This window comes from Podarcis vaucheri (genome assembly GCF_965113315.1).
Source record: "Podarcis vaucheri genome assembly, chromosome: 12".
NCBI classification, from domain to species: domain Eukaryota; kingdom Metazoa; phylum Chordata; class Lepidosauria; order Squamata; family Lacertidae; genus Podarcis; species Podarcis vaucheri.
The window spans coordinates 62,648,783-62,676,007 of NC_138750.1; the positions used below are offsets into that span (position 1 = coordinate 62,648,783).

Sequence of the window (27,225 nt, forward strand, 5' to 3'; positions counted from 1 at the left end):
ATTCTATCCATTACACAACAAAGACGGGGAGATTCATGCTTCATTTCAGGAGCACACAGTCTTGACAGAATAAAACTGACTAAAAATGAATCACCCACCTCCCAAGTTTGTAAAATACTGTTACATTTGCTGCAGTGGTTTTGACTGCTTCAAATGGGGGCTGTATAAAGCCCCCACTTGTTCTTCAGAAGGAAAAATGGGGCTTGCATTATTGCATTATACCTTCATAAAACAACACAGCAGCAAGTATAAGGAAATATCTTACTAAGGGGGACACAGGAAATGAGGAAACAGAAGAGGCAGGTAGGGAATCTTTTGTTGGGAGAGTGCTCTTGGCTATCTGCAGCCTCCGGATCTCCAAGCGTCCTCCGGTGAGCATAGCTCTGGAAAAGGGATCCCCTTCTTCTCCAGGGCGCAACATAAACCAACACTAATCTTCTGGCATTGCACAGCAAGAAGAATGAACCATCCCAAATATGGGAGCGGAGCAACCTCTATGGGTTTCCTTGGGAGCAGCGTCCCCGAAATCTTACCCCCGAAGTTTTGGAGCCCAAAAAAGAAACAAAGGCAAAAGTGAGCGACTCGCAGTTCCTTTCGAGGGCACTTTCGGTTCCATAGAATCCTAGAGTTGGAATAGACCACAAGGGCCATCGAGTCCAAGCCCCTGCCAAGCAGGAAACACCATCAGAGCACTCCTGACATATGGTTGTCAAGCCTCTGCTTAAAGACCTCCAAAGTAGGAGACTCCACCACACTCCTTGGCAGCAAATTCCACTGTCGAACAGCTCTTACTGTCAGGAAGTTCTTCCTAATGTTTAGGTGGAATCTTCTTTCTTGTAGTTTGGATCCATTGCTCCGTGTCCGCTTCTCTGGAGCAGCAGAAAACAACCTTTCTCCCTCCTCTATGTGACATCCTTTTCTATATTTGAACATGGCTATCATATCACCCCTTAACCTCCTCTTCTCCAGGCTAAACATGCCCAGCTCCCTTAGCCGTTCCTCATAAGGCATCGTTTCCAGGCCTTGGACCATTTTGGTTGCCCTCCTCTGGACACGTTCCAGTTTGTCAGTGTCCTTCTTGAACTGTGGTGCCCAGAACTGGACACAGTACTCCAGGTGAGGTCTGACCAGAGCAGAATACAGTGGCACTATTACTTCCCTTGATCTAGATGCTATACTCCTATTGATGAGGCCCAGAATTGCATTGGCTTTTCTAGCTGCCGCGTCACACTGTTGGCTCATGTCAAGTTTGTGGTCAACCAAGACTCCTAGATCCTTTTCACATGTACTGCTCTCAAGCCAGGTGTCATCCATCTTGTATTTGTGCCTCTCATTTTTTTGGCCCAAGTGCAATACTTTACATTTCTCCCTGTTAAAATTCATCTTGTTTGTTTTTGCCCAGTTCTCTAATCTGTCAAAGTCATTTTGAAGTGTGATCCTGTCCTCTGGGGTGTTAGCCACCCCTCCCAGTTTGGTGTCATCTGCAAATTTGATCAGGATGCCCTTGAGTCCATCATCCAAGTCGTTGATAAAGATGTTGAATAAGACCGGGCCCAAGACAGAACCCTGTGGCACCCCACTAGTCACTCTTCTCCAGGATGAAGAGGAACCATTGATGAGCACCCTTTGGGTTCAGTCAGTCAGCCAGTTACAAATCCACTGAGTGGTAGCATAGTCAAGACTGCATTTTACCAGCTTCTTTACAAGAATATCATGGGGCACCTTGTCAAATGCCTTGCTGAAATCAAGGTAGGCCACATCCACTGCGTTCCCTTCATCTACCAGGCTTGTAATTCTGTCAAAAAACGAGATCAGGTTAGTCTGACATGACTTATTTTTCAGAAATCCATGCTGACTATTGGTGATCACAGCATTCCTTTCTAGGTGCTCACAGACTGTTTGCTTAATGATCTGCTCCAGAATCTTCCCTGGTATTGATGTCAGACTGACTGGGCGGTAATTATTTGGGTCCTCTCTTTTCCCCTTTTTGAAAATAGGGACAACATTTGCCCTCCTCCAGTCTGCCGGGACTTCGCCTGTTCTCCAGGAATTCTCAAAGATGACTGCCAGTGGTTCTGAGATCACATCTGCCAGTTCTTTTAATACTCTTGGATGCAGTTCATCTGGCCCTGGAGACTTGAATACATCTAAACTAGCCAAATATTCTTGTACTATCTCCTTAGTTATTCTGGGCTGTGTTTCCTTTGCTGAATCATTTGCTCCAAATTCTTCAGGTCGGGCATTGTTTTCTTTATCGGAGAAGACTGAGGCAAAGAAGGCATTGAGGAGTTCAGCCCTTTCTGTGTCCCCTGTTTGCATTTCACCATCTTCTCCTCTGAGTGACCCCACTGTTTCTTTGTTCTTCCTTTTGCTACGAACATACCCATGGAAGCCTTTTTTGTTGCTTTTAACCTCTCTAGCAAGCCTGAGTTCATTCTGTGCTTTAGCTTTTCTGACTTTGTGTCTACACGTGCTGGCTATTTGTTTGAATTCCTCTTTGGTGGTTTCCCCCCTTTTCCATTTTTTGTACACATCCTTTTTTAATCTTAATTCAGTTAAAAGTTCTTTAGATAGCCACCCTGGCTTCTTTAGGCACCTTCCATGTTTCCGTCTCATTGGTATTGCCTGACGTTGTGCTTTTACTATCTCCCTCTTAACAAACTCCCAGCCATCATGAACTCCCTTTCCTTTTAGTATTGTTGTCCATGGGATCTCACCCAGCACTTCCCTAAGTTTTATGAAGTCGGCTTTCTTAAAGTCAAGAAATTGAGTCCTAGTATGCTTGGCTGCTCCTTTCCGCTGTATAGTAAACTCCAGAAGAGCATGATCACTCGCGCCTAATGATCCTTCCACTTCTACCCCACTAACCAGGTCATCAACATTGGTTAGGACCAGATCTAAAATGGCTGTTCCTGCAAGGCCAGTGAGGAATCTGTTTGACCTTATGCTCTTGGCTGAGTTTGACATCCAACAAATATCCAGGTAATTGAAGTCCCCCATTACTACTATCTCCCTTCCTTTTGCATGCTTGGCCATCTGTTCCAGGAAGGCATCATCTATGTCCTCCGTTTGGCTTGGGGATCTATAGTAAACTCCCACAATGAGGTCACTGTTATTCTTTTCTCCCTTAATTTTGACCCAAATGCTCTCACTTTGGCTTTGAGGTTCTAAATCTTGGATCTCTTCACAGGTATACACATCCCTGACATATAACGCCACTCCTCCTCCTTTCTTGTCTGGTCTGTTTCTCTGAAATAGATTGTATCCCTCCATTATTACATTCCAATCGTGGGACTTATCCCACCAGGTTTCAGTGATGCCTACTATGTTATATTTAGTTTGCTGTACCAAGAGCTCAAGCTCATCTTGTTTATTTCCCATGTTTTGCGCATTAGTGTACAGACATTGAAGTCCATTAATCATTCCCCCGTGTCTCTTATTTAAGGATTTTTTCCTCCCACCACTAGGTCTGCGTGCTGTTTGCTCCATTTGGTCTATGACATTTGGATGATCATCTTCATCAATTGATAGACTCCTACCTTCAGGAGCACTGTCTCCCTCCCCCACATTAGTCAGTTTAAAGCCCTCCTGATGAGGTTTCTGAGATTTTTGGCAAAAACATTCCTCCCAACCGTTGTGAGGTGCAGCCCATCGCTTGCCAGAAGTCCATCTTCAAGAAACTGCAGTCTGTGATCTAAGAATCCAAACCGTTCCTGTTTACACCATTTGCGAAGCCAGCTGTTCACTTCCACTATTTTTCCCTCTCTCCCTGGGCCACGTCGTTCAACTGGGAGGACAGATGAGATGACAATTTGTGCATTTAGTTGCTTCAATTTCCTGCTGAGAGCCTCGTAGTCTCTTTTGATCTTCTGGAGGCTATTGCTTGCAGTGTCATTGGTTCCCACATGAACCAAGAGGAAGGGGTATTTGTCAGTGGGTTTTATGATTCCTTGCAGTCGTTCAGTTACATCTTGGATCTTAGCCCCGGGGAGACAGCACACTTCCCGAGACATCTTGTCAGGCCCACAGATCACTGCTTCTGTTCCCCTCAGTAGGGAATCCCCTATCACCACTACATGCCTCCTCTTAGGTTTGGTCTGGGTTCTTCCGTGAGCTGTCCGTTCCAAGGTCGCCTGCACATTCCCTGAGGACTGACTTTGCTGCTCGTCTTCATATACCTGATCGACTGTAATGAGGGAGAGATCCTCAAATGGAGTCTGCTATTCGTCTTCCATGCTAGGGGAGAGGACCTCAAAGCGATTGTGTATTTCTAAACAATCAGAGCGATCCCTGGGCCTCCTACTTCTTTGAGTCACGTTTCTCCATATATCTGGCTCCTGTGTTGGTGAACTAGACTCCTTCTCAGGGGAGTCCCCTGTCTCCTCCTTGGTGGAGACGGTTTTCTCTGTTGCTTCCAAGAAGAGCTCCAGCTCTCTAATTCTTTGGAGCATAGCTACACGTTCCTCCAGTTGCTGGACTTTGTCTTCTAAGAGGGCAATCAACATACAATTGCTGCAGGTAAAGCTGCCTGCAACCTTTGTTTCCATTCTCCCGGATGGGCGGACGGGGAGGGGCGCAGGGGGGCTCGGCATCGGCTCTCCAGGCCCCACAACCCCCGCTTTGTCTCCCGGTCCTCGCGCATCATGCGGGGAGACTCGCGCAAGAGGACAGCGCGGGCTGGGCGTGAGGACTCCTGCTGCCCTGGGCAGGCTTCGTGCTAGGAGGAGGGACCTCGGACGGATGGACTTGGCATCGCCCATGGGCCCCGATCCCCCTTCCCTCTTGCAAGCTGAACGGGGACAGCGCAAGGCGCTCCCCACGCCTGGTCTCCCCGGGTCTCGCCTCTGGCCAGGGAATCAGGAGGGAGATGCGCGCCACGGCAGCGCGCTCAGCTGAGCTTCCAGGAACCCGCCGCTCTCCCCGCCCTCCTGAAGGGCGCCTGGGAACAAAAGGAGGCGCGATCGTGGGATGCTGAGCTCCGCGTCCATCCACCTTGAACGCTGAGCGATTCTGGCACAGTGCCGGATCGAGGTATAAGCTCAACAAGCCAGAGCTCAGGGCCCCACTCTCTTGGGGGGGGGGAATTAAAGGATGCACATTTCCGAAATATAAGATAAAAAACAAATCAAATAAAACCTACATCCAGCAACAGCATTTTGTGTTGTGCAGGCTCCTATGATGTAAGTCAGGGGCCCCACCTGCTCGCCTGCTCCCTCCAATATCCCTGCTTTGCTCCTTTCTATATATAGGGTGCCTACATCCTGCTATTTAATTAATAGTAGTTTGCATCATATATTTACACCTATTATTATTTCATGCTATAGCAAGTTTCTGGAGACTAGATGATGAGTCTTTGTAAATGGTGTTTCTAAAGGAACTTTTTTTATTGCCAAATGCCAATGTGTTTGCATTATTAAGTTCATTATGAATAAATCATTTTAAGTTAGAGCTTAATAATTATTTCACTATTAATATACTTCTTAATTGTACTTCACTGTTAATATACTTCTTAATTGTATTTCAGTTCAACAATTACTTTGAAAACCCCCCACGTATTTTGTGATGTGCAAATGGCTTTAGATACCTGTGAGGTCCATAAATTACCATACAGCATTTATTCAACACAAAAAACAGTGACCATTTGTTGTTGACAAAGGACAGCTGGACATGTAAAGGGTCCCATTATCTTCAGGAGCTGAGGGCCTCATCAAACCTCAATCCGACCCTCTTCTGGCACACGCAAAATGCGTTGTGGGTGGGCAGTTCATGCCTGGAAAGGGGCCGTTTCCCCAGCCCCCCCCCTCAAAGTGAGCCTGAAAGATCCGACTTCTGGAGGAGAAATGCCCCTGCGAAGTGTGGAGTATGGGCTTGTCTCTGACGCCCTGTTGTCACGCAACTCACACTTTCCTGCAAGCAGGTCAGACAGAATGCTTGGACAGGGAGCCGGTGTTTGAAACTCACATTTTGCGACACTTCATTCAAACAGCGAGCAGTTTCTGAGCTCTGGGCGCAGTACTGATCTCAGATTAAAACTGCAGAGCGGAAGGAAAGGAGGACCTTTTTCTGCCTCCCGACTTCCAGCTACTCTCTGAAGAAGAGACCCTCTTAAGAATATTAGGGGAGTGGGCAGGGGAAGGACTAGACCATGTGAAAAATGAAGATAATATTTTAGCCGCAGTCTATTCCTTTTCAGCTTTGTATTCTTGTTATTAAAAAAGCGCACCTAGACATCCCGTTGTTGCTCCCATAACCTCAGTTTAAGGCAGTGTTTCCCAACCGGTGTTCCGCGGCACACTAGTGTGCCGTGAGACACCGGCTGGTGTGCCGTGGGAGGGAGGCGGGCGAGTCGGGCGGCGAGAGGCGGCGGCGGCGGCGAGGATCTGCGTCGAGCCGGGGGCAGCGCGCGCAAAAGGGAGGAGCGCGAGACAGCGGAGGAGGAGGAGGCCGGCATGTCCGGGCAGCAGCAGCAACAGCAGCAGCAGCAACTCCCGGCGACGGCTCCTCCTCCGCCCGCTATCGCCGCCACCACCACAACAGCCGCCGCCGCCTCAGCTGCCGCCGTCCCTCGCTCTGCTGCCTCCTCCCACCCCGGCAAGGGGAAGGGAAAAAACGTTCATTTTTGTGCGTCCCTCCCGGCGTGACGCTGCGCGCTGACGTCACGGGGCGGGGCTTTAATGGTGGTGTGCCGCGAGATTTTTTCCCGGCAAACAGGTGTGCCGTAGCCCCAAAACGTTTGGGAAACACTGGTTTAAGGTGCCATTGAGTTCCTAGCTTTCATCTCTCAGTTTCTAACATTGCTGGAAGCGACCTTGGAGTCATTATGGGATGGACAGTTCTTTGCCTCTCTGCCTCTTCCAGGGAGGAGTTTCTGGAACAGCTGAGATGCATGTGAAGGGAACCAATCTTAGAATCACATTTTAATATCTGAGCAACTAGAGAATTCATGCAGCTTGATGAATGGAAAATATTCAAATTTAGTACAAACAGTTTGTAGCAAAACCAACTTCTGTCACTGCTGTTACCACCAAATATGACATGAATATATGGCTCCCACCATATATTTCAAAATACCAGTAAACCCCAGTTCACCCATCAGCCCCTAGGGTAATTTCCAAGGTAATTTTACCAACCACAATGCTTGGTAAAAAGGGGAAGTGGCCTACATATAGAGGAGGAAAATGGAAATTAAAAGATTATGAGGAAATTAAAGACCATTTTTAGAGTTGGCTGCATTACAGACAATTACATGAGGTGTATAAGGAAGATAATAAAAGAGGATTTAGTTATACAATCTCTAGATTCAAAAGGTGGTTATAGAAAAAGATGCGCAGAAAGCATATAGTATTCTGCTAGAATGGGAAACAAAAGATGAGGAGGTCAAATCAGTTATGATCAAATGGGCACAAGATATAGGACACAATATACAATTTGAGGGTTGGGGAAAGCTGTGGAAAGTGGATTTGAAATTCACTCCACACCAGCACAAATAACAAAAATGTACAAAACCGGGTCAAATATATGTTGGAAATGTAAAGAAAAAGAAGGTACTATGTATCATATGTGGTGGGAATGTAGAGAAGTTTTAAAAAATTGGGAAATGATATATAATGAATTGAAAAAAATGTTTAAAATGACATTTGTAAAGAAATCAGAAGCATTTTTGTTAGGGATTTTAGGACGAGGCCTGCCAAGAAAAACAAAGAATTTATTTATGTATGCCACAACAGCGGCAAGAGTCTTGTTAGCACAAGGATGGAAGAAGGAGGAAATCCCAACGAAAGAACAATGGCAAGAAAAACTGATGAGTTATGCAGAGTTGGCAAAGTTGACACACAAACTACGGGAGAAGGACAATCGTGACTTCAAGGAAGATTGGGAACTTTTTATAAACTATTTTTTTAAAAAAACACCAAAATGACTTGGACTCGTTGGCAGGTTTTGAATAAACATCCACAATTTTATTAATAGAATATATGATAGATAAGGTAGTGATATGTACAATTTTTAACATGCGGAGAATAATATGTGCAAACAAATCAGAGAGGGGAGCTGAGGGAAGTCTTTGGTGGGGGGGGAGAGGGAGGGATGGGGAGGGGGGATAAAAAGGGGGGAGATAATGTAATTGATTATTTGGATTGATAATTTGTTTTGTTGAAATTGTCTAATAAAAATATATTTTTTAAAAGTAAATACATGTTGATCAATCGCGTTTCTATTGTGTGCTATGACAAACTACGTAGAACTATATGCATTTCCACGTAAGTAGACGACAAAGTGGAATGCTGATTTATGCAAAATTAAAGCAATTGCAGTGGAACAGAAAGTACAAGTGGAAATCAGGACAGGCAGAGGCATTTTAGCACATCCCTACTGAGAGTGAAAATGTTCTGGTGTTTAATATGATCCTTCTCACTAGATGCGTTACAGACTCCTCTTCTTTCTTTCTTCTCTTCTCTTCATGAATTTCCCTTTCCACTTCCCTTCGTATTTCCCTCTTCATCCTCTCAACCTCTTCTCATTGTACTTATTAGAGTATATTACATGCTGAGTGAAATGAATATAATAAATCATTTGCTGCCCTGGCAGCTGCTTCTTTTCCCACCTCACGTATTTTCCTCTTCATCTTCTCAATCTCTTCTTGGTCCACCTCTAGCATGTCTTCCGTGTAGCAGGGGGCTGCCTTGTTCCTTTCAACCAGGTGGTCGATCATCCCAAGCAGTTCGGCCACCTGCTCCTCTCTTTCCTGCCCTTTTGCCTTGTTGTTGAAAGCCAGGCATCTCCCGCCACACTGAGCGATCTGGTTCTGCAGATCCTGGTCTCCCTCCACCAAGAACTCTTTCAAAGGCCTACCTTCCAGGTCTTCCTTCCGGGTGAACAAGATGATCATGTAGTCCTTGGCTTTGCAGCTGAAGATCTTCTGGATCAACTGAGCAACGGCTTTCTCCTCCTTGCTGAAACGAGTCAGTTGCATGACTTGTATGATGACATGGGCTCCTGGGTAGATGTACTTCACACAGGTCTTGATTTCCTTGGAGGTCACATCTTCTGGAACATTTGTGTCGAAAAAGCCAGGTGTATCAACCACCACAATTCTCCTACCACCAATGACAGTGTCCTCTTTCTGACACTTTGCTGTCACGGAGGTAGGAGAGAGGAGTGATGAAAACCTCTGGTCCCCCAGGATGGTGTTGCCTGTTGCGCTTTTCCCAGCTCCAGTTTTGCCCACCAGGGCAATCCTCAGTTCTGCAAGAAATAGGCAAGAGATGGTGAGCAACTCTTCTGCATTGTCACAAAGGCCAGAGAGGAAACTGAGGAGAACATGGGCACCACCCCTCCCGTGCCCATCTCCATCACCCAGGAGCTGTGGGGAGGGAGAAACAGATTGGTCAAGTTCTCCTTCCCTCAGGTTCTCATTTCTCCAGACTTAAGTTCAGTTCCCCACTTTTTGGCATGACAATCTGTACACGTTTAAAGCGCATTTCACCCTATACATGTTTCTGTGTGCATTTATGCCCACTATAAACATTTCTGTAAACAGTTTCTCCTAATATAATTCATTTCCCAACAGATATAAGTATATTTCTGTGGATTTCCCCCTGTTCTATGCTTTTTCATACATATTTTGATTGAACTGCATCTTTTAGCTCATGTGTTTGTTTGGGTAGTGTGAATTAAGTAGGTCCGCATTAAAATAAAATACTAAAATAATAATTGGCTACCTTTCACCCTAAGGTCCCAGGGCAAGTTACAAATAAAACACAAAGTTAAAAACAGGTTAAAATTACAGAAATAAGACGGGTGCCAAAGTTAGACACCTCAAGCTTCAAAAGAGGTGCACCTTCAGCATTTGCCAGAAGCTGCAGAATGAAGGCTCCAGGTGCTCCTCTCTGGGGCGGAAGTTCCACATCTATGGGGCCACCACAGAGAAGGTCCTTTTGTAGGTGGTAGAACAACCAAGAGGACTCTTTTCCCCAATCATAGCACCCAAGAGGGTCTGCAGGGAAAGACCTTTCAGGTATTGGAGACACGAATCATTTCGGTCTTTAAACACCAATGTGAGCACCTTGAATATGGTCTGGAAACAAACCATGAATCAAGCTAATCTCTCCCATAGTTACATTGATTCCATCCAACAAAGTCTAGGAACCTGGAATGAGATCAAAACAGCTCGGTCTTACCTGTGCTTTCCCCAGCCATATTCAGACCAGCAGAAAAATTCACAAGCCAATATTCAGGATTTCTAGATCGGAAGCAAAAGGAAACAGAATCAGCCAATGGGGAGTTTTCTGTATTAGGCAGAAATGTGTGCTGCTCCCCCCAAAAACTTGCCTCACAGAATTCTTTTTACACTTTACAGAGGGATCTTCCTAAATGTCCGCTGTCCCAAATATTTGGCCATCATGTGTGTGTTTCACTCTTTTTGTGTTCCATGCCACCGCACTGGCTCATGTTCAGAATAAGACCCACAACTCCCAAATTCTCACTGACTAAAACGTCACACCTTTGTACCAAATGAAAAGCATCTCTGCTTCTTCCAAAAGACACTTTAGCTCAACCTTTGGTGAGGCTCCAGAGGATGAGAGTCATGGACTTGTGAAGCAGCCATGATGGCCCCCTCAGACTCACAGGTGGCATCTGAAGGGAGTTTGGAGGATCTGCTGCCTTCATATTTGATATGTTTCTCCATAGGATGCATTTCTCGGGGGAGCCATGGGGCCACCATTTCCCTCCAGTATGTGCTGAAAGGAAAGGATGTCTTGGGGAGAAATGGCAGGTCCCGCAAAACAGGAATGGCCCTCACTGACGGTTGCCCCAGAATGGAGACTGGTCAATTGGGGCAAGAGGGACACTGCCCCACCCAGCCCCCACTTGCTCCTCCTTCCTTCCTTCCTTCCTTCCTTCCTTCCTTCTGCTCTAGGGTGCAGCTGTGAACATCCTCCTCCTCCTCAGCCTCAGAGTTGTCTTGGTAGACGTCAGTAGGGAGGAGGATGGGCACCACAACAGAGAGAGTTGACTCCGCCCATCAGTGGTTCTGGCTCCACCCACTCTTGGGCTCCCTGCCTCCCACCCCTCCCCCAGTCCGAATGGCCACCCCTGGGACTGGGACTTTCTTTTTCTATTAATGCTTTTTATTAACTTTTTGTTACATAACATAAACCCAAACATTAAAATATAACAACAACAGCAACAAAAACTAAAAAGAAAAACAGAGAACAGATAATAACGAAAACAGAGAACAGATAATAACGAACATATAACCATAAATCCGTAAATTCTTGCCCACGAACTTATGTTACCCTACTTTATATTTCCCATTCTTCTTCTTTCATTTCTAATAGACTTCCTTCCTCCTCAAAGCGGGTCTATTTTCCTACTTTTTAAGCTGTTTCTTTCTCAATTCTTCATTCCTAACCTTCTCTGACCACTATACTTCTAGAGCAAATTGTGGTTTGTGAAAATTATTCAAAGCAAATCCAGGGTTTTATTTGGGGACACTGATTTTTTAAAATAATCTCAATATATTCCCCACTCTTTTTGGAACTTTTGGTTAGACTGTCCCCTAATTGTGTCCTTCATTTTTGCCATTTCAAAATATTCAAATAGTCTATCCTGCCACTCTTTTTTTGTTGGTACTATTTCACCTTTCCAATTTTTTGCTATTAGTATCCTTGCTGCTGTTGTTGCATATAAAAATATTCTCTTATTTTTATTTGGGATGTCTGAGTCTAATATGCCCAATAAGAAAGCTTATGGTGTGTGTGTGTGTGTGTTTAAATATTTTTTTCAGTTCTTCATATACAGTATCCCAAAAATTCTTAATTTTTTTGCAGCTCCACCACATATGTAATAGTGTCCCTTCTACCTGATTACACCTCCAGCACATATTAGATTTCTTTTTAAAAGATATTTAAGATATTTTGCTAGGGGTTATATACCACCTGTAAAACATCTTCCACAAATTTTCCCTTAACAAGTAACAGGCCACAAATTTCCATTCTTTGTTCCACAACCTTTCCCACGCTGATAACTGAATAGTTTTACCCAAGTCCATAGCCCACTTAATCATTACTTCTTTCACCTGCTTATCTTTTCTCTCCCATTCTAAAAGAAATCCATACATTCTAGAGATTACATTTTTCTTATTTTGTATTAATTCTTTGTCTATTTTTTATTCTTTTTATTCTTCTCTCGCAAAACCTTTTTTGATATCTATCTTAAAGACCTCATTTATCTGATGATATTGGATCCATTCTGTCAGATTATGTTTAATTCCCTCATATTTTTTCAATTTCAATTTATTGTCTTCTTCCCCCAGTAGATCTTTATATGCAGCCCACTCCATTTCCAAATTCTTCCTTTTAACTGCTATCTGGGTTCTGGGTTCCAGTAAGTCTTTGTATTTTTCCCATACCTTATATAATGGCTTCCTTATAATATGGTTCACAAAGCCTCTATGGACTTTCAATTTTCTTTTGTAATTGTTATATGTTGGAAATCAATAAAACTATACAGTGGTACCTCAGGTTACATATGCTTCAGGTTACATATGCTTCAGGTTACAGACTCTGCTAACCCAGAAATAGTACCTCAGGTTAAGAACTATGCTTCAGGGTGAGAACAGAAATTGGGCTCCGGTGACACGGCGGCAGCGGGAGGCCCCATTAGCTAAAGTGGTGCTTCAGGTTAAGAACAGTTTCAGGTTAAATATGGACCTCCGGAACGAATTAAGTACTTAACCTGAGGTACCACTGTACTTATTAAAGAAAAAAATAGGACTTGCAGCTAGGTAAGTATTCATAGTGCAAGTCCCACTGAACTCTAGACCAGTGCTTTTGAAATCAAGAAGATCTGTTCCATAGAACTGGATTGGGATCAACGGATCTGCCTCCTCAAAGGGATTCTCATCTGTCTTGACAATCTGAAAGTGGGATAAAGTGGCTTGGAAGTTCAATTCAGGGGAAGGTTCTTATTTTATTTTATTACTGCATTTTCCTTTGCTTTTCCCAGAGCTTAATTTTCAAAATACCACCTTGCGAATGTACATTTTTCTTGCCCTTCAAGTGTCCCCTGAAAAAATGAACCATTTTGGTAAGACCCCAAATCCACACAGTACCTTATTTTAGGGCAACTCAAGGGGCAGGGAGGAAAGTCTTTTTAAAAAGCTCCAAACTTTATTTGGCAACCGCACTTATCTCCAGCCCAAATAAAGGCCACCTGTGCAATTGCTCACATGGATCATTTGGAACAACCCCACCATTCTGTCTCCTGTGTAAAACCTTCTGGGTTGGGAGTGGGGAGGAAGAGAAAAGACCCTGATCACGGGGCAGCCAGGAGTGAGAGGGGGGCTGGATTCGCCCCTCTCCGTTTTATTCCCCTCTGAACCGAGTCCCTGGTCCGAGAGAGAGAGAGAGAGAGAGAGAGAGAGAGAGAGAGAGAGAGAGAGAGAGAACAACGCCCGTCAAGCGCAGCTGCTCTCTGACAACGCGGCGAAGAAGGTGCGCTTCTCTTTCTGCGTTTGGGAACCCCAGGCGTCGCCTTGCGCAGAGTGGGACCCTCGCTCCGTCTGGCGCAATGTCGCCTGCACTGACTGGCAGGCGCTTCCCAGGCCCAAGTCTCTCCCCCAGCCCCACCTGGAGAGGCCGGGGGTCGAACCTCGGACCTTCTGCATGCCGTGCAGCTGAGCTGATTCTCCCTCCTGGCGAAAGACACCCTTGCTCTGAGTTCGAGTGCGGATGGGCTGGAGAGAACAGAGGAGGGAAGGGGGAGAGCTCACTTTGACCAGCAAACCGAGGTCTTGATCCCTGAATTCAGTGATTTGGGAAGAGATGGCAACGAAGGATTGATTTTTCAGAGGGACCCTTTCTCTTTCCTCTGCCTCTCCTTTCTCTATTATCCAGTTCAATGGAGAGATTTCTTCCTTGCAGGGAGAAGCTGTGTGCCGAAAAATCCCTGGTGTGGGGCAAAAGAAGTCATTTCCATTCCTCCACCCCTACTGATTTTTTCTTTTTCTTTTTGTACCCCCCCCAAAAAAAAAAATTGGCAAAGGAAACACTACAGCTCTAATTTTGGGATTTGTCAGTCTCCATGTCTGCAAATTTCAGGCAATTCTGGCAGGGGAAAAAAGGGAAAGGGAAATGTTCTTTTAAAAATAAGCTTTAAAACCCAGAGGGATGTTCCTGCAGATTGCCAGGCTCAATTCACCATGGTGAGGCTCCTTTAACTGCTAATTTAATCAAAAGTTTTGCTTCCAAGAGCTTCACGACTCAGATTTTCTTCAAAAAGTTTTTATGTGTTTTATGTTGAGAGAACCTCAAATTAATTTTTAAAGGTTTTTTGGTCCAAAATTGGGTGCAGGAGAATTTTTTGAAATTTTCGATTTTCAGGCGATTTAGGCTAATGCAATTTCTGCGTCAGTGTAGGAAAAACCTCCTGTTTTGTTTATTTTTCAACCGATTGGGCTTATTTTGGTATCAAAATAAAGGTAATTGTGGTCTCTTTCAAAATAAGGTATAAAAATGGTATTAACTGCCACAGAAAAGGGTCACCAACTATTCAAAGTGAATTTTTGTCATTTTATTCCTGGTAGGTTCAATAAGCCATAGTGCGCAAACCACAACTAACACATCTATCATACTTTTGTTGTAGAATGGGCTAACCATGTACTTGTTATGTTATAAAAATAAGGAGGGTGTTTTTTGTGGTTATAAAATAAATTGATTTTGAAGTAAATTTTTTACAAAACAAATTACTTCTTTGTACAGGTTTAATGTCTCTTTGAACCTGAAATAACTCTCACATGCATGAGAATAGTTAAAATTGTAACCTCTTACGTTACAGTGTCATCTGAAATGTTTTAAAAATTAGGTTTTATTGATTATATAATAATAAAATGCACCTCAGACCCCTTGTTCATTTTATGGTGTAAAACACTTCTGCAAGAAATTGCATTAGCCTAAATCACATGAAAATTGAAATTTTCAAAAAATTCTCCCATGTCCAATTTTGGACCAAAAAAACTTTAGAAATTAATTTGAGGTTATCTCATAGGTATCTACACATAATTTTTTTTTGAAGAAAATCTGAGTCATGAGAGCACGGTCGAGTATTAAAATCAGGTTGTTTGGCGTGGAATGACCCAAGAGCTCTAACCCAGCCTCTAGCAACAGGTCAAACAAAGCAGACCTTGAGCATCTCTGAGGCAGGTTGAGATACAGAAGGCTTAAAGTCAGACCTTGTGGCTGCTGCTCCCTGCTCCCAAATACCAACCTGTGGTCCGTCTGAGGTGTGGGTCTCCCTCCGTGTGGGTCTCCCTCTGGGTGGGTCTCCCTCCGTGTGGGTCTCCCTCTGGGTGGGTCTCCCTCCGTGTGGGTCTCCTCCTCCTCCTGCTGCTGCTCTTGGGTGCTTCTCCCAGAATTGCAGGAGACCAAATGCAGCTCCTCTGAAATTGTCCTCCCAGAGGGCAGTTTTGTCCTCTCCTGTAGCCAATAGAAACAGATATGCAATTCCGGGAAGCTGTTTTGGCTTCTCAGAACATGATCTGGCTGCTAGCCAAGAAATGCTTTTGGGGTGGGTGGGTGGAGCTCCATTTTATTCAGCTCAGAACAGAGTCAGCCATCGACAGAGAGGGAGAGAAGAAACTGCAGAGCAGAGGGACCATCGAACACGAGAGTCTTCTTCAAGCTCCAGAGGCGTCACAAAGAAGGTACCGTTTCCTTTCTTGTCTTAGGAACATCTGAAGCTCCCTTTGCAAGGAGGCGTCACCTTTGTCCTTCTGGCTCAGCAATGGCTACCTGCCCCCCTGGAGATGCCAGCAGTTGAACCCGAGACCATCCCTATGCAAACCAGATGCTCAGCTGCTGAGCTGTGCCCCCTGCCCCAAACCACATGGAGAAAAAAGGAAGCTGTTTTGTACTGAACCGTTTGAGGGGTGGGGAGGGCGAAGCAAGTATGCCCGCAGATGTAGAGGGTGGAAAGATTCTGGCAAGAGATTGTGAAGGACAAAGTGTTAGGCATGTTTATTTATTAATGCTTATACACCTGTTGGTGGTAAAAACCACACACCTTCAAAGCCATTTCCAAAAAGATAGAACAATGAAATTATCAACAGGAAAAATTAGCAAACCTAATTTAGGACCAATGCATGTAAAAAAAGTCATCAGCTGCCTCCCTGGTAATTGAATCCCAAATCTGCAGGGGCAGAATATGGTGCTTTGAGGTTCTTTCAGGGTTGTGTTTACATCATAAGCTTCCTCTGGTGATGGAGAGGAGTTTGGGCAAAGCAGGAGCTAATGAACTTCATTTTCTGGTTCTCTTCCGGCTCAGCAATCTGCCTGGACAATGGATGAACGGAGAGAGGAAGTTAGAGGTAAGTCTCTCCCTTCTCCTGACCCTCCTCTGAAAGAACCACGTGATGGGAATGGGGAAGGTTGGACCATTTGTGGGCCACAGTTGGAAGGGTGAGGTGATCCCAGGTGCTTGTTGCAGTGTATGGACCCTGGAAGGTGGCAATTCAGGGGGCAAATTCCCAGGCAACAATTCTGTGGGAATGTTGAGGATAGTAGGAGAGGATATAGTGATTAAATATTATCTTTCCTCACTCACGCTAGTGAGCTAGTAGCAGAGCACATCCCCTTGCAAATTGCAGGAAGTGAGTTGATGGATTCGTCAGAACCATTTGAGTTATGCAATCCAGTCTGGCTTGTCCAGATTGGATTGTTCCTGGCAAACACCCTTTGTTCCCTCTTAAGAACAATAATGGCACAACAGTCTTCTTTTAGAAGGTAATGATAAGATTTACTCACATTCAGTTCACAGTATGATCCTGAAGGCAGGCTTTTGCTTTTAGTTACAGGGAAAGGTGAGGGTTCATTCTCTAGTGAGGGATGAGCCCATGTGCTGCTGACTGAGGGCCAGCACACAGCCAAAAGGGCATCAAGATGGAACAAGGTGAAAAAGCAAAAGGGAAAAAGGGAAGATGGCTGCATGACCAGCCCTTTTATGGGGTCTCCCAGGGTCACGCCCATCTACCTGGTCACATGCAAGGGGAGGATGCTCCAGATCAGGTGTGACAGGAAGTCCTCCTGGCTGGAGCAACATCCTCTGTGTGTCCACTCTAGGCAACCAGGAAATGTTGATTTGACTGCCTTTGTGATGTTACATCCCACAAGTTCAGTCCTGGATGCCCAGACATTTTCCTAATTCCTTTCCAGAGACTACTAAGGCACAGGAGAGCAGAACCAAAAATCTCAGTGAAGATCTACGAATTGTTCTTGTTGGGAAGACGGGAGGAGGGAGAAGTGCCACAGGAAACACTATTTTGGGCGAAAAGAAGTTTGAGTCCAAACTCTCCCCGAAGCCAGTGACGGAGACTTACAGCATAGAGGTCCGAGCAGAGAGGTGGAAGGGGAAACAAGTGGTCGTCATTGACACTCCGGACATTTTTGATGCTCGTCTTCAAACACAGCATGATATTCCGGAAGTCCAGAAGTGCCTCTCTCTCTGTGAGCCAGGTCCCCACGCCCTGGTGTTTGTGACGCAGGCCGGTCGTTTCACTGAGGAAGACACTGTGGCCGCCAAGAGGGTGGAGGAGGTCTTTGGCCCAGAGGCCACAAATTACATGATCGTCTTGTTCACCCACAAAGAAGACCTAGAGACAGAAAGCCTAAAGGAGTACATAGAGCTATCTGGAAACAGAGCCCTGCAGGATTTGGTGAGGAAATGCCAGGGCCGTTGCTGCGCTTTCAACAACAAAGGGATGGGAGAGGAAAGGGCCAGTCAGGCGGAAGAGCTGCTGGTGAAAATCGAGCAGATGATGATAGACAACCAGAACAAGCCTTTCCTTGAGCTGTTTCCAAGAGGATTGACAAGAAGCACAGCTGAAATGAAACCAGAGGAAGAGGCAATGGACACAGATGAAGGAGGACTAAATGAATTCCCTGAAGGTAGAATCAAATTATGATTCTGAAGCAGTTAGAGACCTCCCTGGGTTGAGTTTCCCAAGGTAGCCCTTCCTTAAAGAGACCCACCAAAATACCTGCGTTTCTTCTTTGTACAAGGAAGAGCCCAAAGGAGAGCAGAATCCTGCACCTAGAAGGGGGTGGCTCTGTAACTTGCAAACATTTTGCAAATTATGGAGATGGGTGCAAGAGTTTGCTTGCTTTATGCAATTCAGCACATGAGACCTATGCAGGGGCACATGGTATGCATGTGCGAATCAAATGCCTTCTTTCTCCTGGCTACATATGGGAGAATCTCTTAAGTTTTGACTTCTCTCTCCTTCTCACTTTCCCCCCAAATTAAGCACAGCTCTCCACATTTCAACATATACTCTAGTATATGCATTTTTGTACACCTTACTTGGCTGGAAAACTCCACTAATAAATTCAGAGAAATGTGGATTTCAATGGATGGTTGTTTTGCTTTGAATGTTGTTTCAGAAAGTTTGAATGGGATCACCAGGGGAAGAGACTCCGCAATCGCATCCTCACCACTGGGAAGCCCTGGCCACACCACGTCACTGGGGCACCCTGAGCCTCCCCAACCAATAGGACAGGAAGAAAGGAACCCCCTGCCAATCCCAGGAGGCTCTGGGATGGCTGATGGAGGGAGAAGTGCTCCAAGGAACCCCGTGGCCCCAGGTCAGTTTGGCCTTGAGAGCCATGGATAGCACCTTAAATGGCATTCAGACAGCCCTGGATGTTGTTTCAGTTGACACTGAGAGATTACCCACACTTACATTTTACCCACCACATTCCAGGCACACATCCATGATTTGAAACTCTGTGTTCGAGAATGTTCATTTGTTTGTTTGGTTGGTTGGTTTTTGCTGTGAGGTTTCCCCACAACAACCGACTGTCTAAAGCTGAATCAAAGCAAATGCCATAGAATCATAGAATTGGAAGGGAGCCCCAGTGCCATCAAGTCCAACCCCCGGCAATGCAAGAATCTCAGCTCAAGCATCCATGACAGATGGCCATCCAACCTCTGCTTAAAAACCTCCAAGGAAGGAGAGGCCCTCACCTCCCAAGGGAGACCGTTCCACTGTCAAGCAGCTCTTGCCCTCAGAAAGTTCTTCCTGCTGTTTAGTTGGAATCTCCTTCCTTGTAACTTGTAATGTCAATTCAGGTTTCCCAAGGATTGACATTTGCTCTGATTCAGCTTTAAAGAGCAGGTTTTCTTGGGGAAACCAAGACCAGGTCATTGGACACAGAGCTATAACCTGAGGGCTGTGCCTGGGAAGCATGGAGGAAAGGGAAGTGTGATTCATATGAACATTCCTTATTCCTTCCCAACAGAGCCTGGGAACCTGAGTCTCTCCCACAAGGATTCCGAACTGCGGGTTGTTCTTGTCGGGAAGTCTGGCGGAGGCAGAAGTGCCACAGGAAACACCCTTCTGGGGGAGAAGAAGACCTTTGAGTCCAAACTCTCCCCAAAGCCAGTGACCCAGACATGCAGCAGAGAGGTCCGAGCAGAGAAGTGGAAGGGGAAAGAAGTCGTCATCATTGACACTCCAGACATTTTTGATGCTCAAACACAGCATGATATTCTGGAAGTCCAGAGGTGCCTCTCTCTCTGTGAGCCAGGTCCCCACGCCCTGGTGTTTGTGACGCAGGCCGGTCGTTTCACCGAGGAAGACACTGTGGCCATGAAGAGGGTGGAGGAGGTCTTTGGCCCAGAGGCCACAAAGTACATGATTGTCTTGTTCACCCGCAAAGAAGACCTAGAGAAAGAAAGCCTAGAGGAGTACATAGAGCTATCTGGAAACCGACCTCTTCAGGATTTGGTGAGGAAATGCAAGGGCCGTTGCTGCGCTTTCAACAACAGAGGGACGGGAGAGGAAAGGGCCAGCCAGGCGGAAGAGCTGCTGTCTCTGATTGAGAAGGTGGTTCAGGAGAACGGGGACCAGCCGTATCTCAAGCCGCATCCAATGGAGATGTCACTGAGGTCAGATGGAAGGAATCCTGGGGAGACCTCAAAGCAGACAGCAGCAGGGGAACCAGTGGAAGATGAAATGAATGCTGGAGGAATCCCTGAAGGGCAGCAGAAGAAGAAATCAAAGAAGGTAGGGTACAAAGAATGAGAATGGGGCCCCTGTCTTTTCCAATTGCTGATGACTTACATGGTAGACAAATTCCAGCTTGGAAAAGGAGGATGGAACAGGGCTGTTTTCAGTTGCTCCAGAGGGTAAGAGCTGAACAAGCAGCTTGAAAGCACAAGGAAAAGGGATTTAGACCAAACATTAGGAAGAACTTTATGGTCCTGGGGAAGAATTTATTAATTTAGTGCATTTATATCCCACCTTTATATCCGTGGGACTCAAGGTGGCACAAGTGGTTCTCCCCCCCCCCTTTATTTAATCTCAACAAGAATGCTATTTCTATTTCATTAGAGGTTTTTAAGCAGAGTCGGGGGGGGGCTCCCTATTGAGAGGCTGCAGGAGGGTTGGGCTACATGACGTTTGAGGTCCTTCCCATGAGCTTAAGGGGGGGGGTTAAATTCTTGCTTATTTGAGAACTCCCCCCCTCCTTCTCCCCCTTGACATCTTTTCCCCTTTCTCTTGACGCCACACCAATCACTTACCCCGGGTTTGTTTCCAACAGACATTTATTTCTGCCGTGGGCTCCTTTTGTTCATACTTTGTCCCAGAATCCGGAGAAGCTTCCAAAGAAGGCAGAGGAGGAGCAGGAAGATCTCATCCTCCAATGTAAACGGAAGCAGTATCATCAATAAACACAGCAGGATAATTTGCGTTCTCCCCTCATTATTGCACGTCCTCCGTGTGGCACTATTTCACGACCTTCATTCCCCCTTCCGTTCTCAACCTCCTTAAGCCTAAAGTGGGTTTCACATTTTGGACCCATGGAATTCTGTGGCTTATCCACACTTCCTCTTGTTTTGCTGCCTCCCCACAGGAAACCCTCTCCTTGGCGCTCAGTTGGAGCAAATGTCAATCGTCTTTCCTAAGGATTGATGTTTGCTCTGATTTGGAGCAGAAGAGGGGGTGTTCCATGGGAGAGGAGTGTGAAAAGGGAGGAATTGCTCAGACCAGTGTTTTCTAGGCCTGGGATTGAGGAAGGGTGGACAAGCCCAGTGTGTGGTAAATAAATCAAGAATCCTATTTTAAAGTCATCCATGTTGGTGGCCATCAATATGAGCTTATTGTCCATATGTTGAATTAGATATATATGGGGGCACAAACATATTTTAAATGCTTAGAGCCTATAAAACCCTCTCAGGCCCTGGCAGTGGGCATGGGGAGTTCAGTGGCTGTGTATGTGCAACAGAGGAAGGTGTCGAGGGCACAATTGTGCCCCTGGAAAACATATTGGCAGCTGCTGGTCTATGAGACCAGGCTCCAAGGCAGCTGGAACATCCTTTTCTGCCCTTTCTGAGATCACTTAGCTCTTTCTGCCTCAGCAACGGACACCTGGTAGCCACTGCGCACCTGATGCTTCTCATTTCCTTTCCCCCTCCCCTCTCAATAAGTTGACATGACTCCTACTTTCTCCTGCTTCCTCTCATTGGTAACACAGATTGACAGATTGCTCCTGAGTTACCTTTTCAAGGACCCCAGAAGAACTTGGGGGGGGGGGGAGTGTGTTTACACTGATCTCCTCACTCCTCTGACTGAGACCTGGTTTCGTCATGGCAGCTTATCAAAAGGTGTATTGAGCGTTGTGGCACAGCCCTACTATGGTATATTTCTCCTGGTTTCCTTCCGTTCTCACTGTCACCCAATTCACTTTTCCTGCTATTCTGTATTCCATCTGATAACCTTTCCATAGGCTGTTGGCCTAAACGTAAGCTGAACACTGTGGGGGTTGATTTTGTGGGAAGGTTTACTTTATTTTTTAAAAACAGTATTTTTATTAAACAATTTCTACATAACAAATCATTAATCCACATAATCAATTACATTATTTCCCCCCTTCCCCCTCCCTCTCCCCCCCACCAATGACTTCTCTCAGCTCTCCTTTTTGATTTCTTTACACATATTGTTCTCTGCATGTTATAAAATTGTGCATATCCTTGCCTTATCTATCATGTGTTCAACTAATAAATTTGTGGATGTTTATTCAAAACCTGCCAAGGAGTCCAAGTCATTTTGTTGTCTTTTTAGGTAATTTGTAAAAAGTTCCCATTCTTCCTTGAAGTCACAATTGTCCTTTTCACGCAGTTTGTATCTCAATTTGGCCAGTTCCACATAGCTCATCAGTTTTTCTTGCCACTGCTCTTTCGTTGGGATTTCCTCATTCTTCCATCCTTGTGCTATCAAGACTCTTGCCACTGTTGTAGCATACATAAATAAGTTCTTTATTTTTCTTGGCAGGTCTTGTCCTACAATCCTTAATGGGAAGGTTTACTTTAGCAGAGTTAAACAATTCCCTTTTTAAGTTTATGCAGTGATCAGCTTGCACTGACTCGTCTGAGTTCTACTAATAAAGATGCCTCCTGGTTAAAAATCACTTTGAATCCTTCTTAAAGAATACACACACAAATCTGATTCATGTTAATATAAAACTATTTTACTCTCAGATTCATTCAGGTTTACAGCACTGTACCTGAAGGCAGGCTTAGGTTACATAACAAGCAAATAAACTAGACTAGAGGGAAGCTGGTCCTGAGGTGAGTGCAACTGAGCAGTTATCTGCCAGCAACCGACAAACTGGTTGTCGCAGCAACCGGTTAGAACATGGAGGCCGTTAGTCCTCTGTCAGAATGTTGCACTTGACTGCAGCTTACATCCTACAGATTTCACCGATAAGCGGCTTGGAGGGCATCACCCTTGCCTTCCCTCGTAGCCGAGTAAGATTGTCTTCCATGAACACGGTCTCAACAGTGTGTCCATAAGTGCAGGGGGTGTGACTCACCCCGGGTGTCACCCTGACGGGGAGGGGGTGTGACAAAATGGCGGGCGGCACTAGTCACTGTGGGGCCGGCAGAGCACACAAGCCACGAGTCTTGGCGTCTACAGGCTCCCCGCCCCTTTGGGCACTGCGCCCTGCACCTTTGGGCACTGCGCCCCGCCCCTATGGTCACCCCAGGTGCCTGAGAGGCTTCCTCCGCTGCTGTCCACACGTCCTTCCACAGCAGAGACATAGGTTTCTGGGTGGGAACTGATCACGATGAGCGTTGCCAAACATGCCTTCCTCTTAGCTTTTTTCTCCCTTTTATCCTGAGTTTGTGCTTCTTCAAAGTCCATGACGCTTTTGGTAAAGGCTGTTCTCCAATTGGAGCTCTCCCAGGTCAGTGTTGTGGGAATGTTCAGGGAGGCAGGAGAGGATATATTGTTTAGTAATATCCTTCCTAACTTGCGCTGGCAAGTTCTATAACTTAGCAGAGTTTTAACATTCCCCTTTAAACACACAGCGGTTAGCTTGGTTGCAAGCTTGTTTAAGCTTCTCAATATAGATTCCTGGTAAGTCCCCTTTATTTCCCTCTTAAAAGAATAGACACGACACAATCTTTTGTAAGGAATATAAAATAAGTTTACTCACACATACAGTTCACAGTTGGATCCCTGAAGGCAGACTTAGTTACAGATATAGATACATGTGAGTCTATCCCATATGGAGATAGTCTCTTTGTCCTCTGTTGGCTGAAAGCTGAAAGCCAACTGAGCATCTCTAGCTAAACAGAGCTGTTGCTCCAATGAAGGAGGAAGTTGAAGAGAGAGCGGCCGGGCTGCGTGCCTGGTCCGTTTGTCACCTGGACAGGTAAGGTCATGCCCACCTCCAGTCACACGCAAGAGGAAGGAAGCTCCAACCCAGGAGGAAACAGGAAGTTTTTGACTGGCTGGAACAAACATCCCCTTACATGTCCACTCTAGGAAAACAAGGCATGTTGTACTTGACTGCTACTTGTATATCACATCCCACAAATGTTTCTCAATTATCCATGCTTATGCTACATTTTTTAAGATTTGCCTTGAAAGCGTCTTTAAACCTCATTTCGCTTTCCATTGATGGGTTGGGATTAGAGTACAGTGGTACCTCGGGTTAAGAACTGAATTCATTCTGGAGGTCTGTTCTTAACATTGAAACTGTTCTTAACCTGAAGCACCACTTTATCTAATGGGGCCTCCCGCTGCTGCCGCTGCACCACTGGAGCACGATTTCTTTTTTTAAAAAAAATAAATATTTTATTAAATTTCCAAACACAAAATAAAGAATAAACACACAAACTCCCTTCACCAAAAAGATAACAAACAAAGAAAACAAATACAAATATGCCAACAAACAATATAGATAAGAAAAGACAAGAAATATGACTAACTGGACTTCCTCACATCTCCCTTACCCTGCATTATTTAAAATAAAGATACCAGCAAATTATTGCCTTGTTTCATACCTTATTCTAAACTTTCCAAATGTTATATTTCTAAATTTAAAGTAGTTTTTGTCAGTTATTTGTACCTTAAATTAAACATAATATTACTTTAATTTCTTACTTGTGACTTAATTTTCTGTATCTTACAATTAAATTACTGGAGCTGTATTTTCCTAAATCGTGCGATTTCTTAGCATTCATACAACTTATATTGTTTTTGTAAATAGTCCTTAAATTTTTTCCAGTCCTCTTCCATTGTTTCTTCTCCCAAATCTCGGATTCTGCCAGTCATTTCGGCCAGTTCCATGTAGTCCATCAATTGCGTCTGCCACTCTTCCAGTGTGGGTAAATCTTGTGTCTTCCAATATTTTGCAATAAGTATTCTTGCTGCTGTAGTCGCATACATAAAAAAAGTTCTTTCTGGCCGACAATTTCTTGGTAAAGGTATATTTAAATACCTTTTTTAGATCATTATAAATCATTTCCCAGAAGGCCTTTCTTGGCAACGGAGAGTGCCAATGAAAACAAACAGAGGAGCCCGGCACGCTTCCCCTTGCGTCTCTTGCAAACTTGCCGTGCCGATCCCAATAGTCCTTCCGGCCTCTGCCTCTTGCCGTTTAGCAGAGAAAACACAGCGGTAAAGCAATGCAGCATGTGGGTAATAAATCTGACACAAAGGCGTTGCTTATCTTCTTTGCCTTTAATCACGAAGTTTAACAGCGTAACTTCAACCCGGTGAGAGCTCACTCATCTTTCATCCTCTCTCCGTGAGAGCGAAACCAGACTGAAACTCTCGGAGATAAACCACTCCCGTAAGAGCTTCTAACCACGCCTCAGGGAAGAGACGTCACCACAGAACTCCTTAACCCTGTGAGTTCTGAAACCAATCACAGCCTTCACTCTTGGACAGGTCCACCAGAGGTGAAAAAATGTCCCTTCAGCCTCCTTACATTTCCAACATTTATTATCAGACAGGTTATATATTTCTGCAAGCTTGACTGGGGTCATGTACCACCTATATATCATTTTCATAATATTTTCCTTCAAGGCATTACATGCCGTAAATTTCATTCCGGTGGTCCATAACCTTTCCCAGTCCTCAAACATAATGTTATACCCAATATCCTGAGCCCATTTTATCATGACTGACTTGACTGTCTCATCCTGAGTATTCCATTTAAGCAGCAAGTTATACATTCTTGAAAGTACCTTAGTGTTTGGTTCTAACAATTCTGTCTCTAACTTCGATTTTTCTACCTGGAATCCTATCTTTTTATCCAATTTAAAAACCTCTTGAATTTGAACGTAATTTAACCAATCTCGCACCTTGTTCTTCAATTTCTCCAAACTCTGCAACCTCCAATTGTCTCCTATTTTTTCTATTATTTCCCAATATTTTGGCCAGCCGGCCTCCATATTGAGTCTCTTTCGGGCCTTAGCCTCCATTGGTGATAACCATCTTGGGGTCTTATTTTCTAGTAAGTCTTTGTATTTTGTCCAGACAATAAATATTGCTTTTCTGACAATATGGTTCTTGAATCCTTTATGAACCTTAACCTTGTCGTACCACAAATAGGCATGCCATCCAAAAGCATTATTAAACCCTTCCAGATCTAGGACATCAGTGTTCTCTAACAGTAACCAATCCTTCATCCAGCAGAAAGCTGCTGCTTCATAATATAACCTTAAGTCCGGCAGGGCAAATCCCCCTCTTTCCTTTGCATCAGTTAAAATCTTAAATTTTATTCTGGGGTTTTTGCCCTGCCAGACAAACTTAGAAATATCTTTCTGCCACTTTCCAAAACATCCCACTCTGTCCACAATCTGTAGGGTTTGGAACAAAAACAACATCTTTGGCAATACATTCATCTTTATAGCTGCAATTCGACCCAACAAGGAAAGTTTCAATCTTGACCAAATTTCTAGATCCTTTTTAATTTCTAACCAACATTTTTCATAATTGTCCTTAAATAAGTTCAGGTTTTTGGCAGTCAAATTTACCCCTAGGTATTTCACCTTCTTTGCAACTTTTAGGTCTGTCTCTTTCTGAAACCTTTCTGATTCCTCAGTTGTCAAATTTTTTTCTAAAACCTTAGTTTTTTGCTTGTTCAATTTGAACCCCGCCACCCGACCAAATTCATCAATTAATTCTAAAACTCTTTTCGTACTAGATTCTGGCTCCTGTAATGTTAAAACCAAGTCATCTGCAAAAGCTTTCAATTTATATTCTTTCACTCCGACCTGTATTCCTTGCACCAACCGGTCCTTCCTAATCATGTTCAAAAGCACCTCCAGGACTGAAATAAATAACAAAGGGGATATAGGGCAACCTTGACGTGTTCCTTTTTCAATTTTGAACTCTTCTGTCACCACATTGTTAACTATCAATTTAGCTTTTTGCTCTGAATAAATTGCCTCTATTCCATTTTCAAACCCCCGTCCCACTCCCATCCCTTCAAGGTTTTTCTTCATGAACTTCCAGGAAATATTGTCAAAGGCCTTCTCCGCATCAATAAAAATTAACACTGCTTTAGTGTTAATGTTCGTTTGCAAGAGTTCCAGAATATCAATAATATTCCTAGTGTTATTAAACAAATGTCTACCTGGGAGAAAGCCTGCCTGGTCTTTATGAATTATTTCATTTAACACTTTTTAAAGTCTATTTGCCAAGATATCTGCAAAGATTTTATAATCCACATTTAGGAGTGAGATGGGACGGTAGTCTTTTCAGTTTCCAGTTTGGGTATCAATGTGATGAAAGCTTCTTTCCACGATTCAGGCGCCTTCTTCCCCTCCATAATCTGATTGCAAACCTCCAATAATGGTTGTATCAAGAAATCTTTCAATGTCTTATAATACTTGGAGGTAAACCCATCTGGCCCTGGAGATTTGCCC

General features: G+C 44.6%; 3 protein-coding genes, 1 long non-coding RNA gene and 1 pseudogene across 8 annotated transcripts in view; 2 read left to right on the forward strand and 3 right to left on the reverse strand.

The window, feature by feature from the left end:
* LOC309515136 overlaps positions 1-586 on the reverse strand; it is a 99,980-nt gene extending 99,394 nt beyond the window's left edge. Inside the window, exon 1 of the long non-coding RNA XR_014212310.1 lies at positions 493-586. This is a non-coding gene — a long non-coding RNA (uncharacterized lncRNA). The remainder of the gene's footprint in view (positions 1-492) is intronic.
* The window catches only part of LOC309515002 (erythroblast NAD(P)(+)--arginine ADP-ribosyltransferase-like), a 187,533-nt gene that overhangs the window by 102,642 nt on the left and 57,666 nt on the right, over positions 1-27,225 (forward strand). The window lies entirely within an intron of this gene.
* The window catches only part of LOC309515849 (uncharacterized protein), a gene marked incomplete at its 3' end in the record, with an annotated part of 80,074 nt that overhangs the window by 40,216 nt on the left and 12,633 nt on the right, over positions 1-27,225 (reverse strand). The window lies entirely within an intron of this gene.
* LOC309514989 (GTPase IMAP family member 4-like) overlaps positions 7,937-27,225 on the reverse strand; it is a 42,690-nt gene continuing 23,401 nt past the window's right edge. The window contains exons 1-4 of one of the 4 annotated variants that reach the window (XM_082192550.1): positions 16,803-17,195; positions 15,268-15,476; positions 10,179-10,240; positions 7,937-9,243 (exon numbers count right to left, since the gene is read on the reverse strand). In XM_082192550.1, coding sequence (XP_082048676.1) covers positions 8,528-9,243; positions 10,179-10,240; positions 15,268-15,476; positions 16,803-17,024 — 1,209 coding nt within the window. In that variant the 5' untranslated portion in view covers positions 17,025-17,195 and the 3' untranslated portion in view covers positions 7,937-8,527. Of the gene's footprint in view, positions 9,244-10,178; positions 10,241-15,232; positions 15,477-16,802; positions 17,196-27,225 lie in introns of those variants that run through there. The other 3 variants (XM_082192552.1, XM_082192553.1, XM_082192551.1) reach the window with 3 other exon arrangements.
* On the forward strand, positions 15,473-20,744 carry LOC309514913 (GTPase IMAP family member 8-like; annotated as a pseudogene). The gene is made up of 5 exons (XR_014224585.1): positions 15,473-15,703; positions 16,324-16,366; positions 17,211-17,942; positions 19,296-20,062; positions 20,601-20,744. The product of XR_014224585.1 is annotated as a GTPase IMAP family member 8-like (transcript).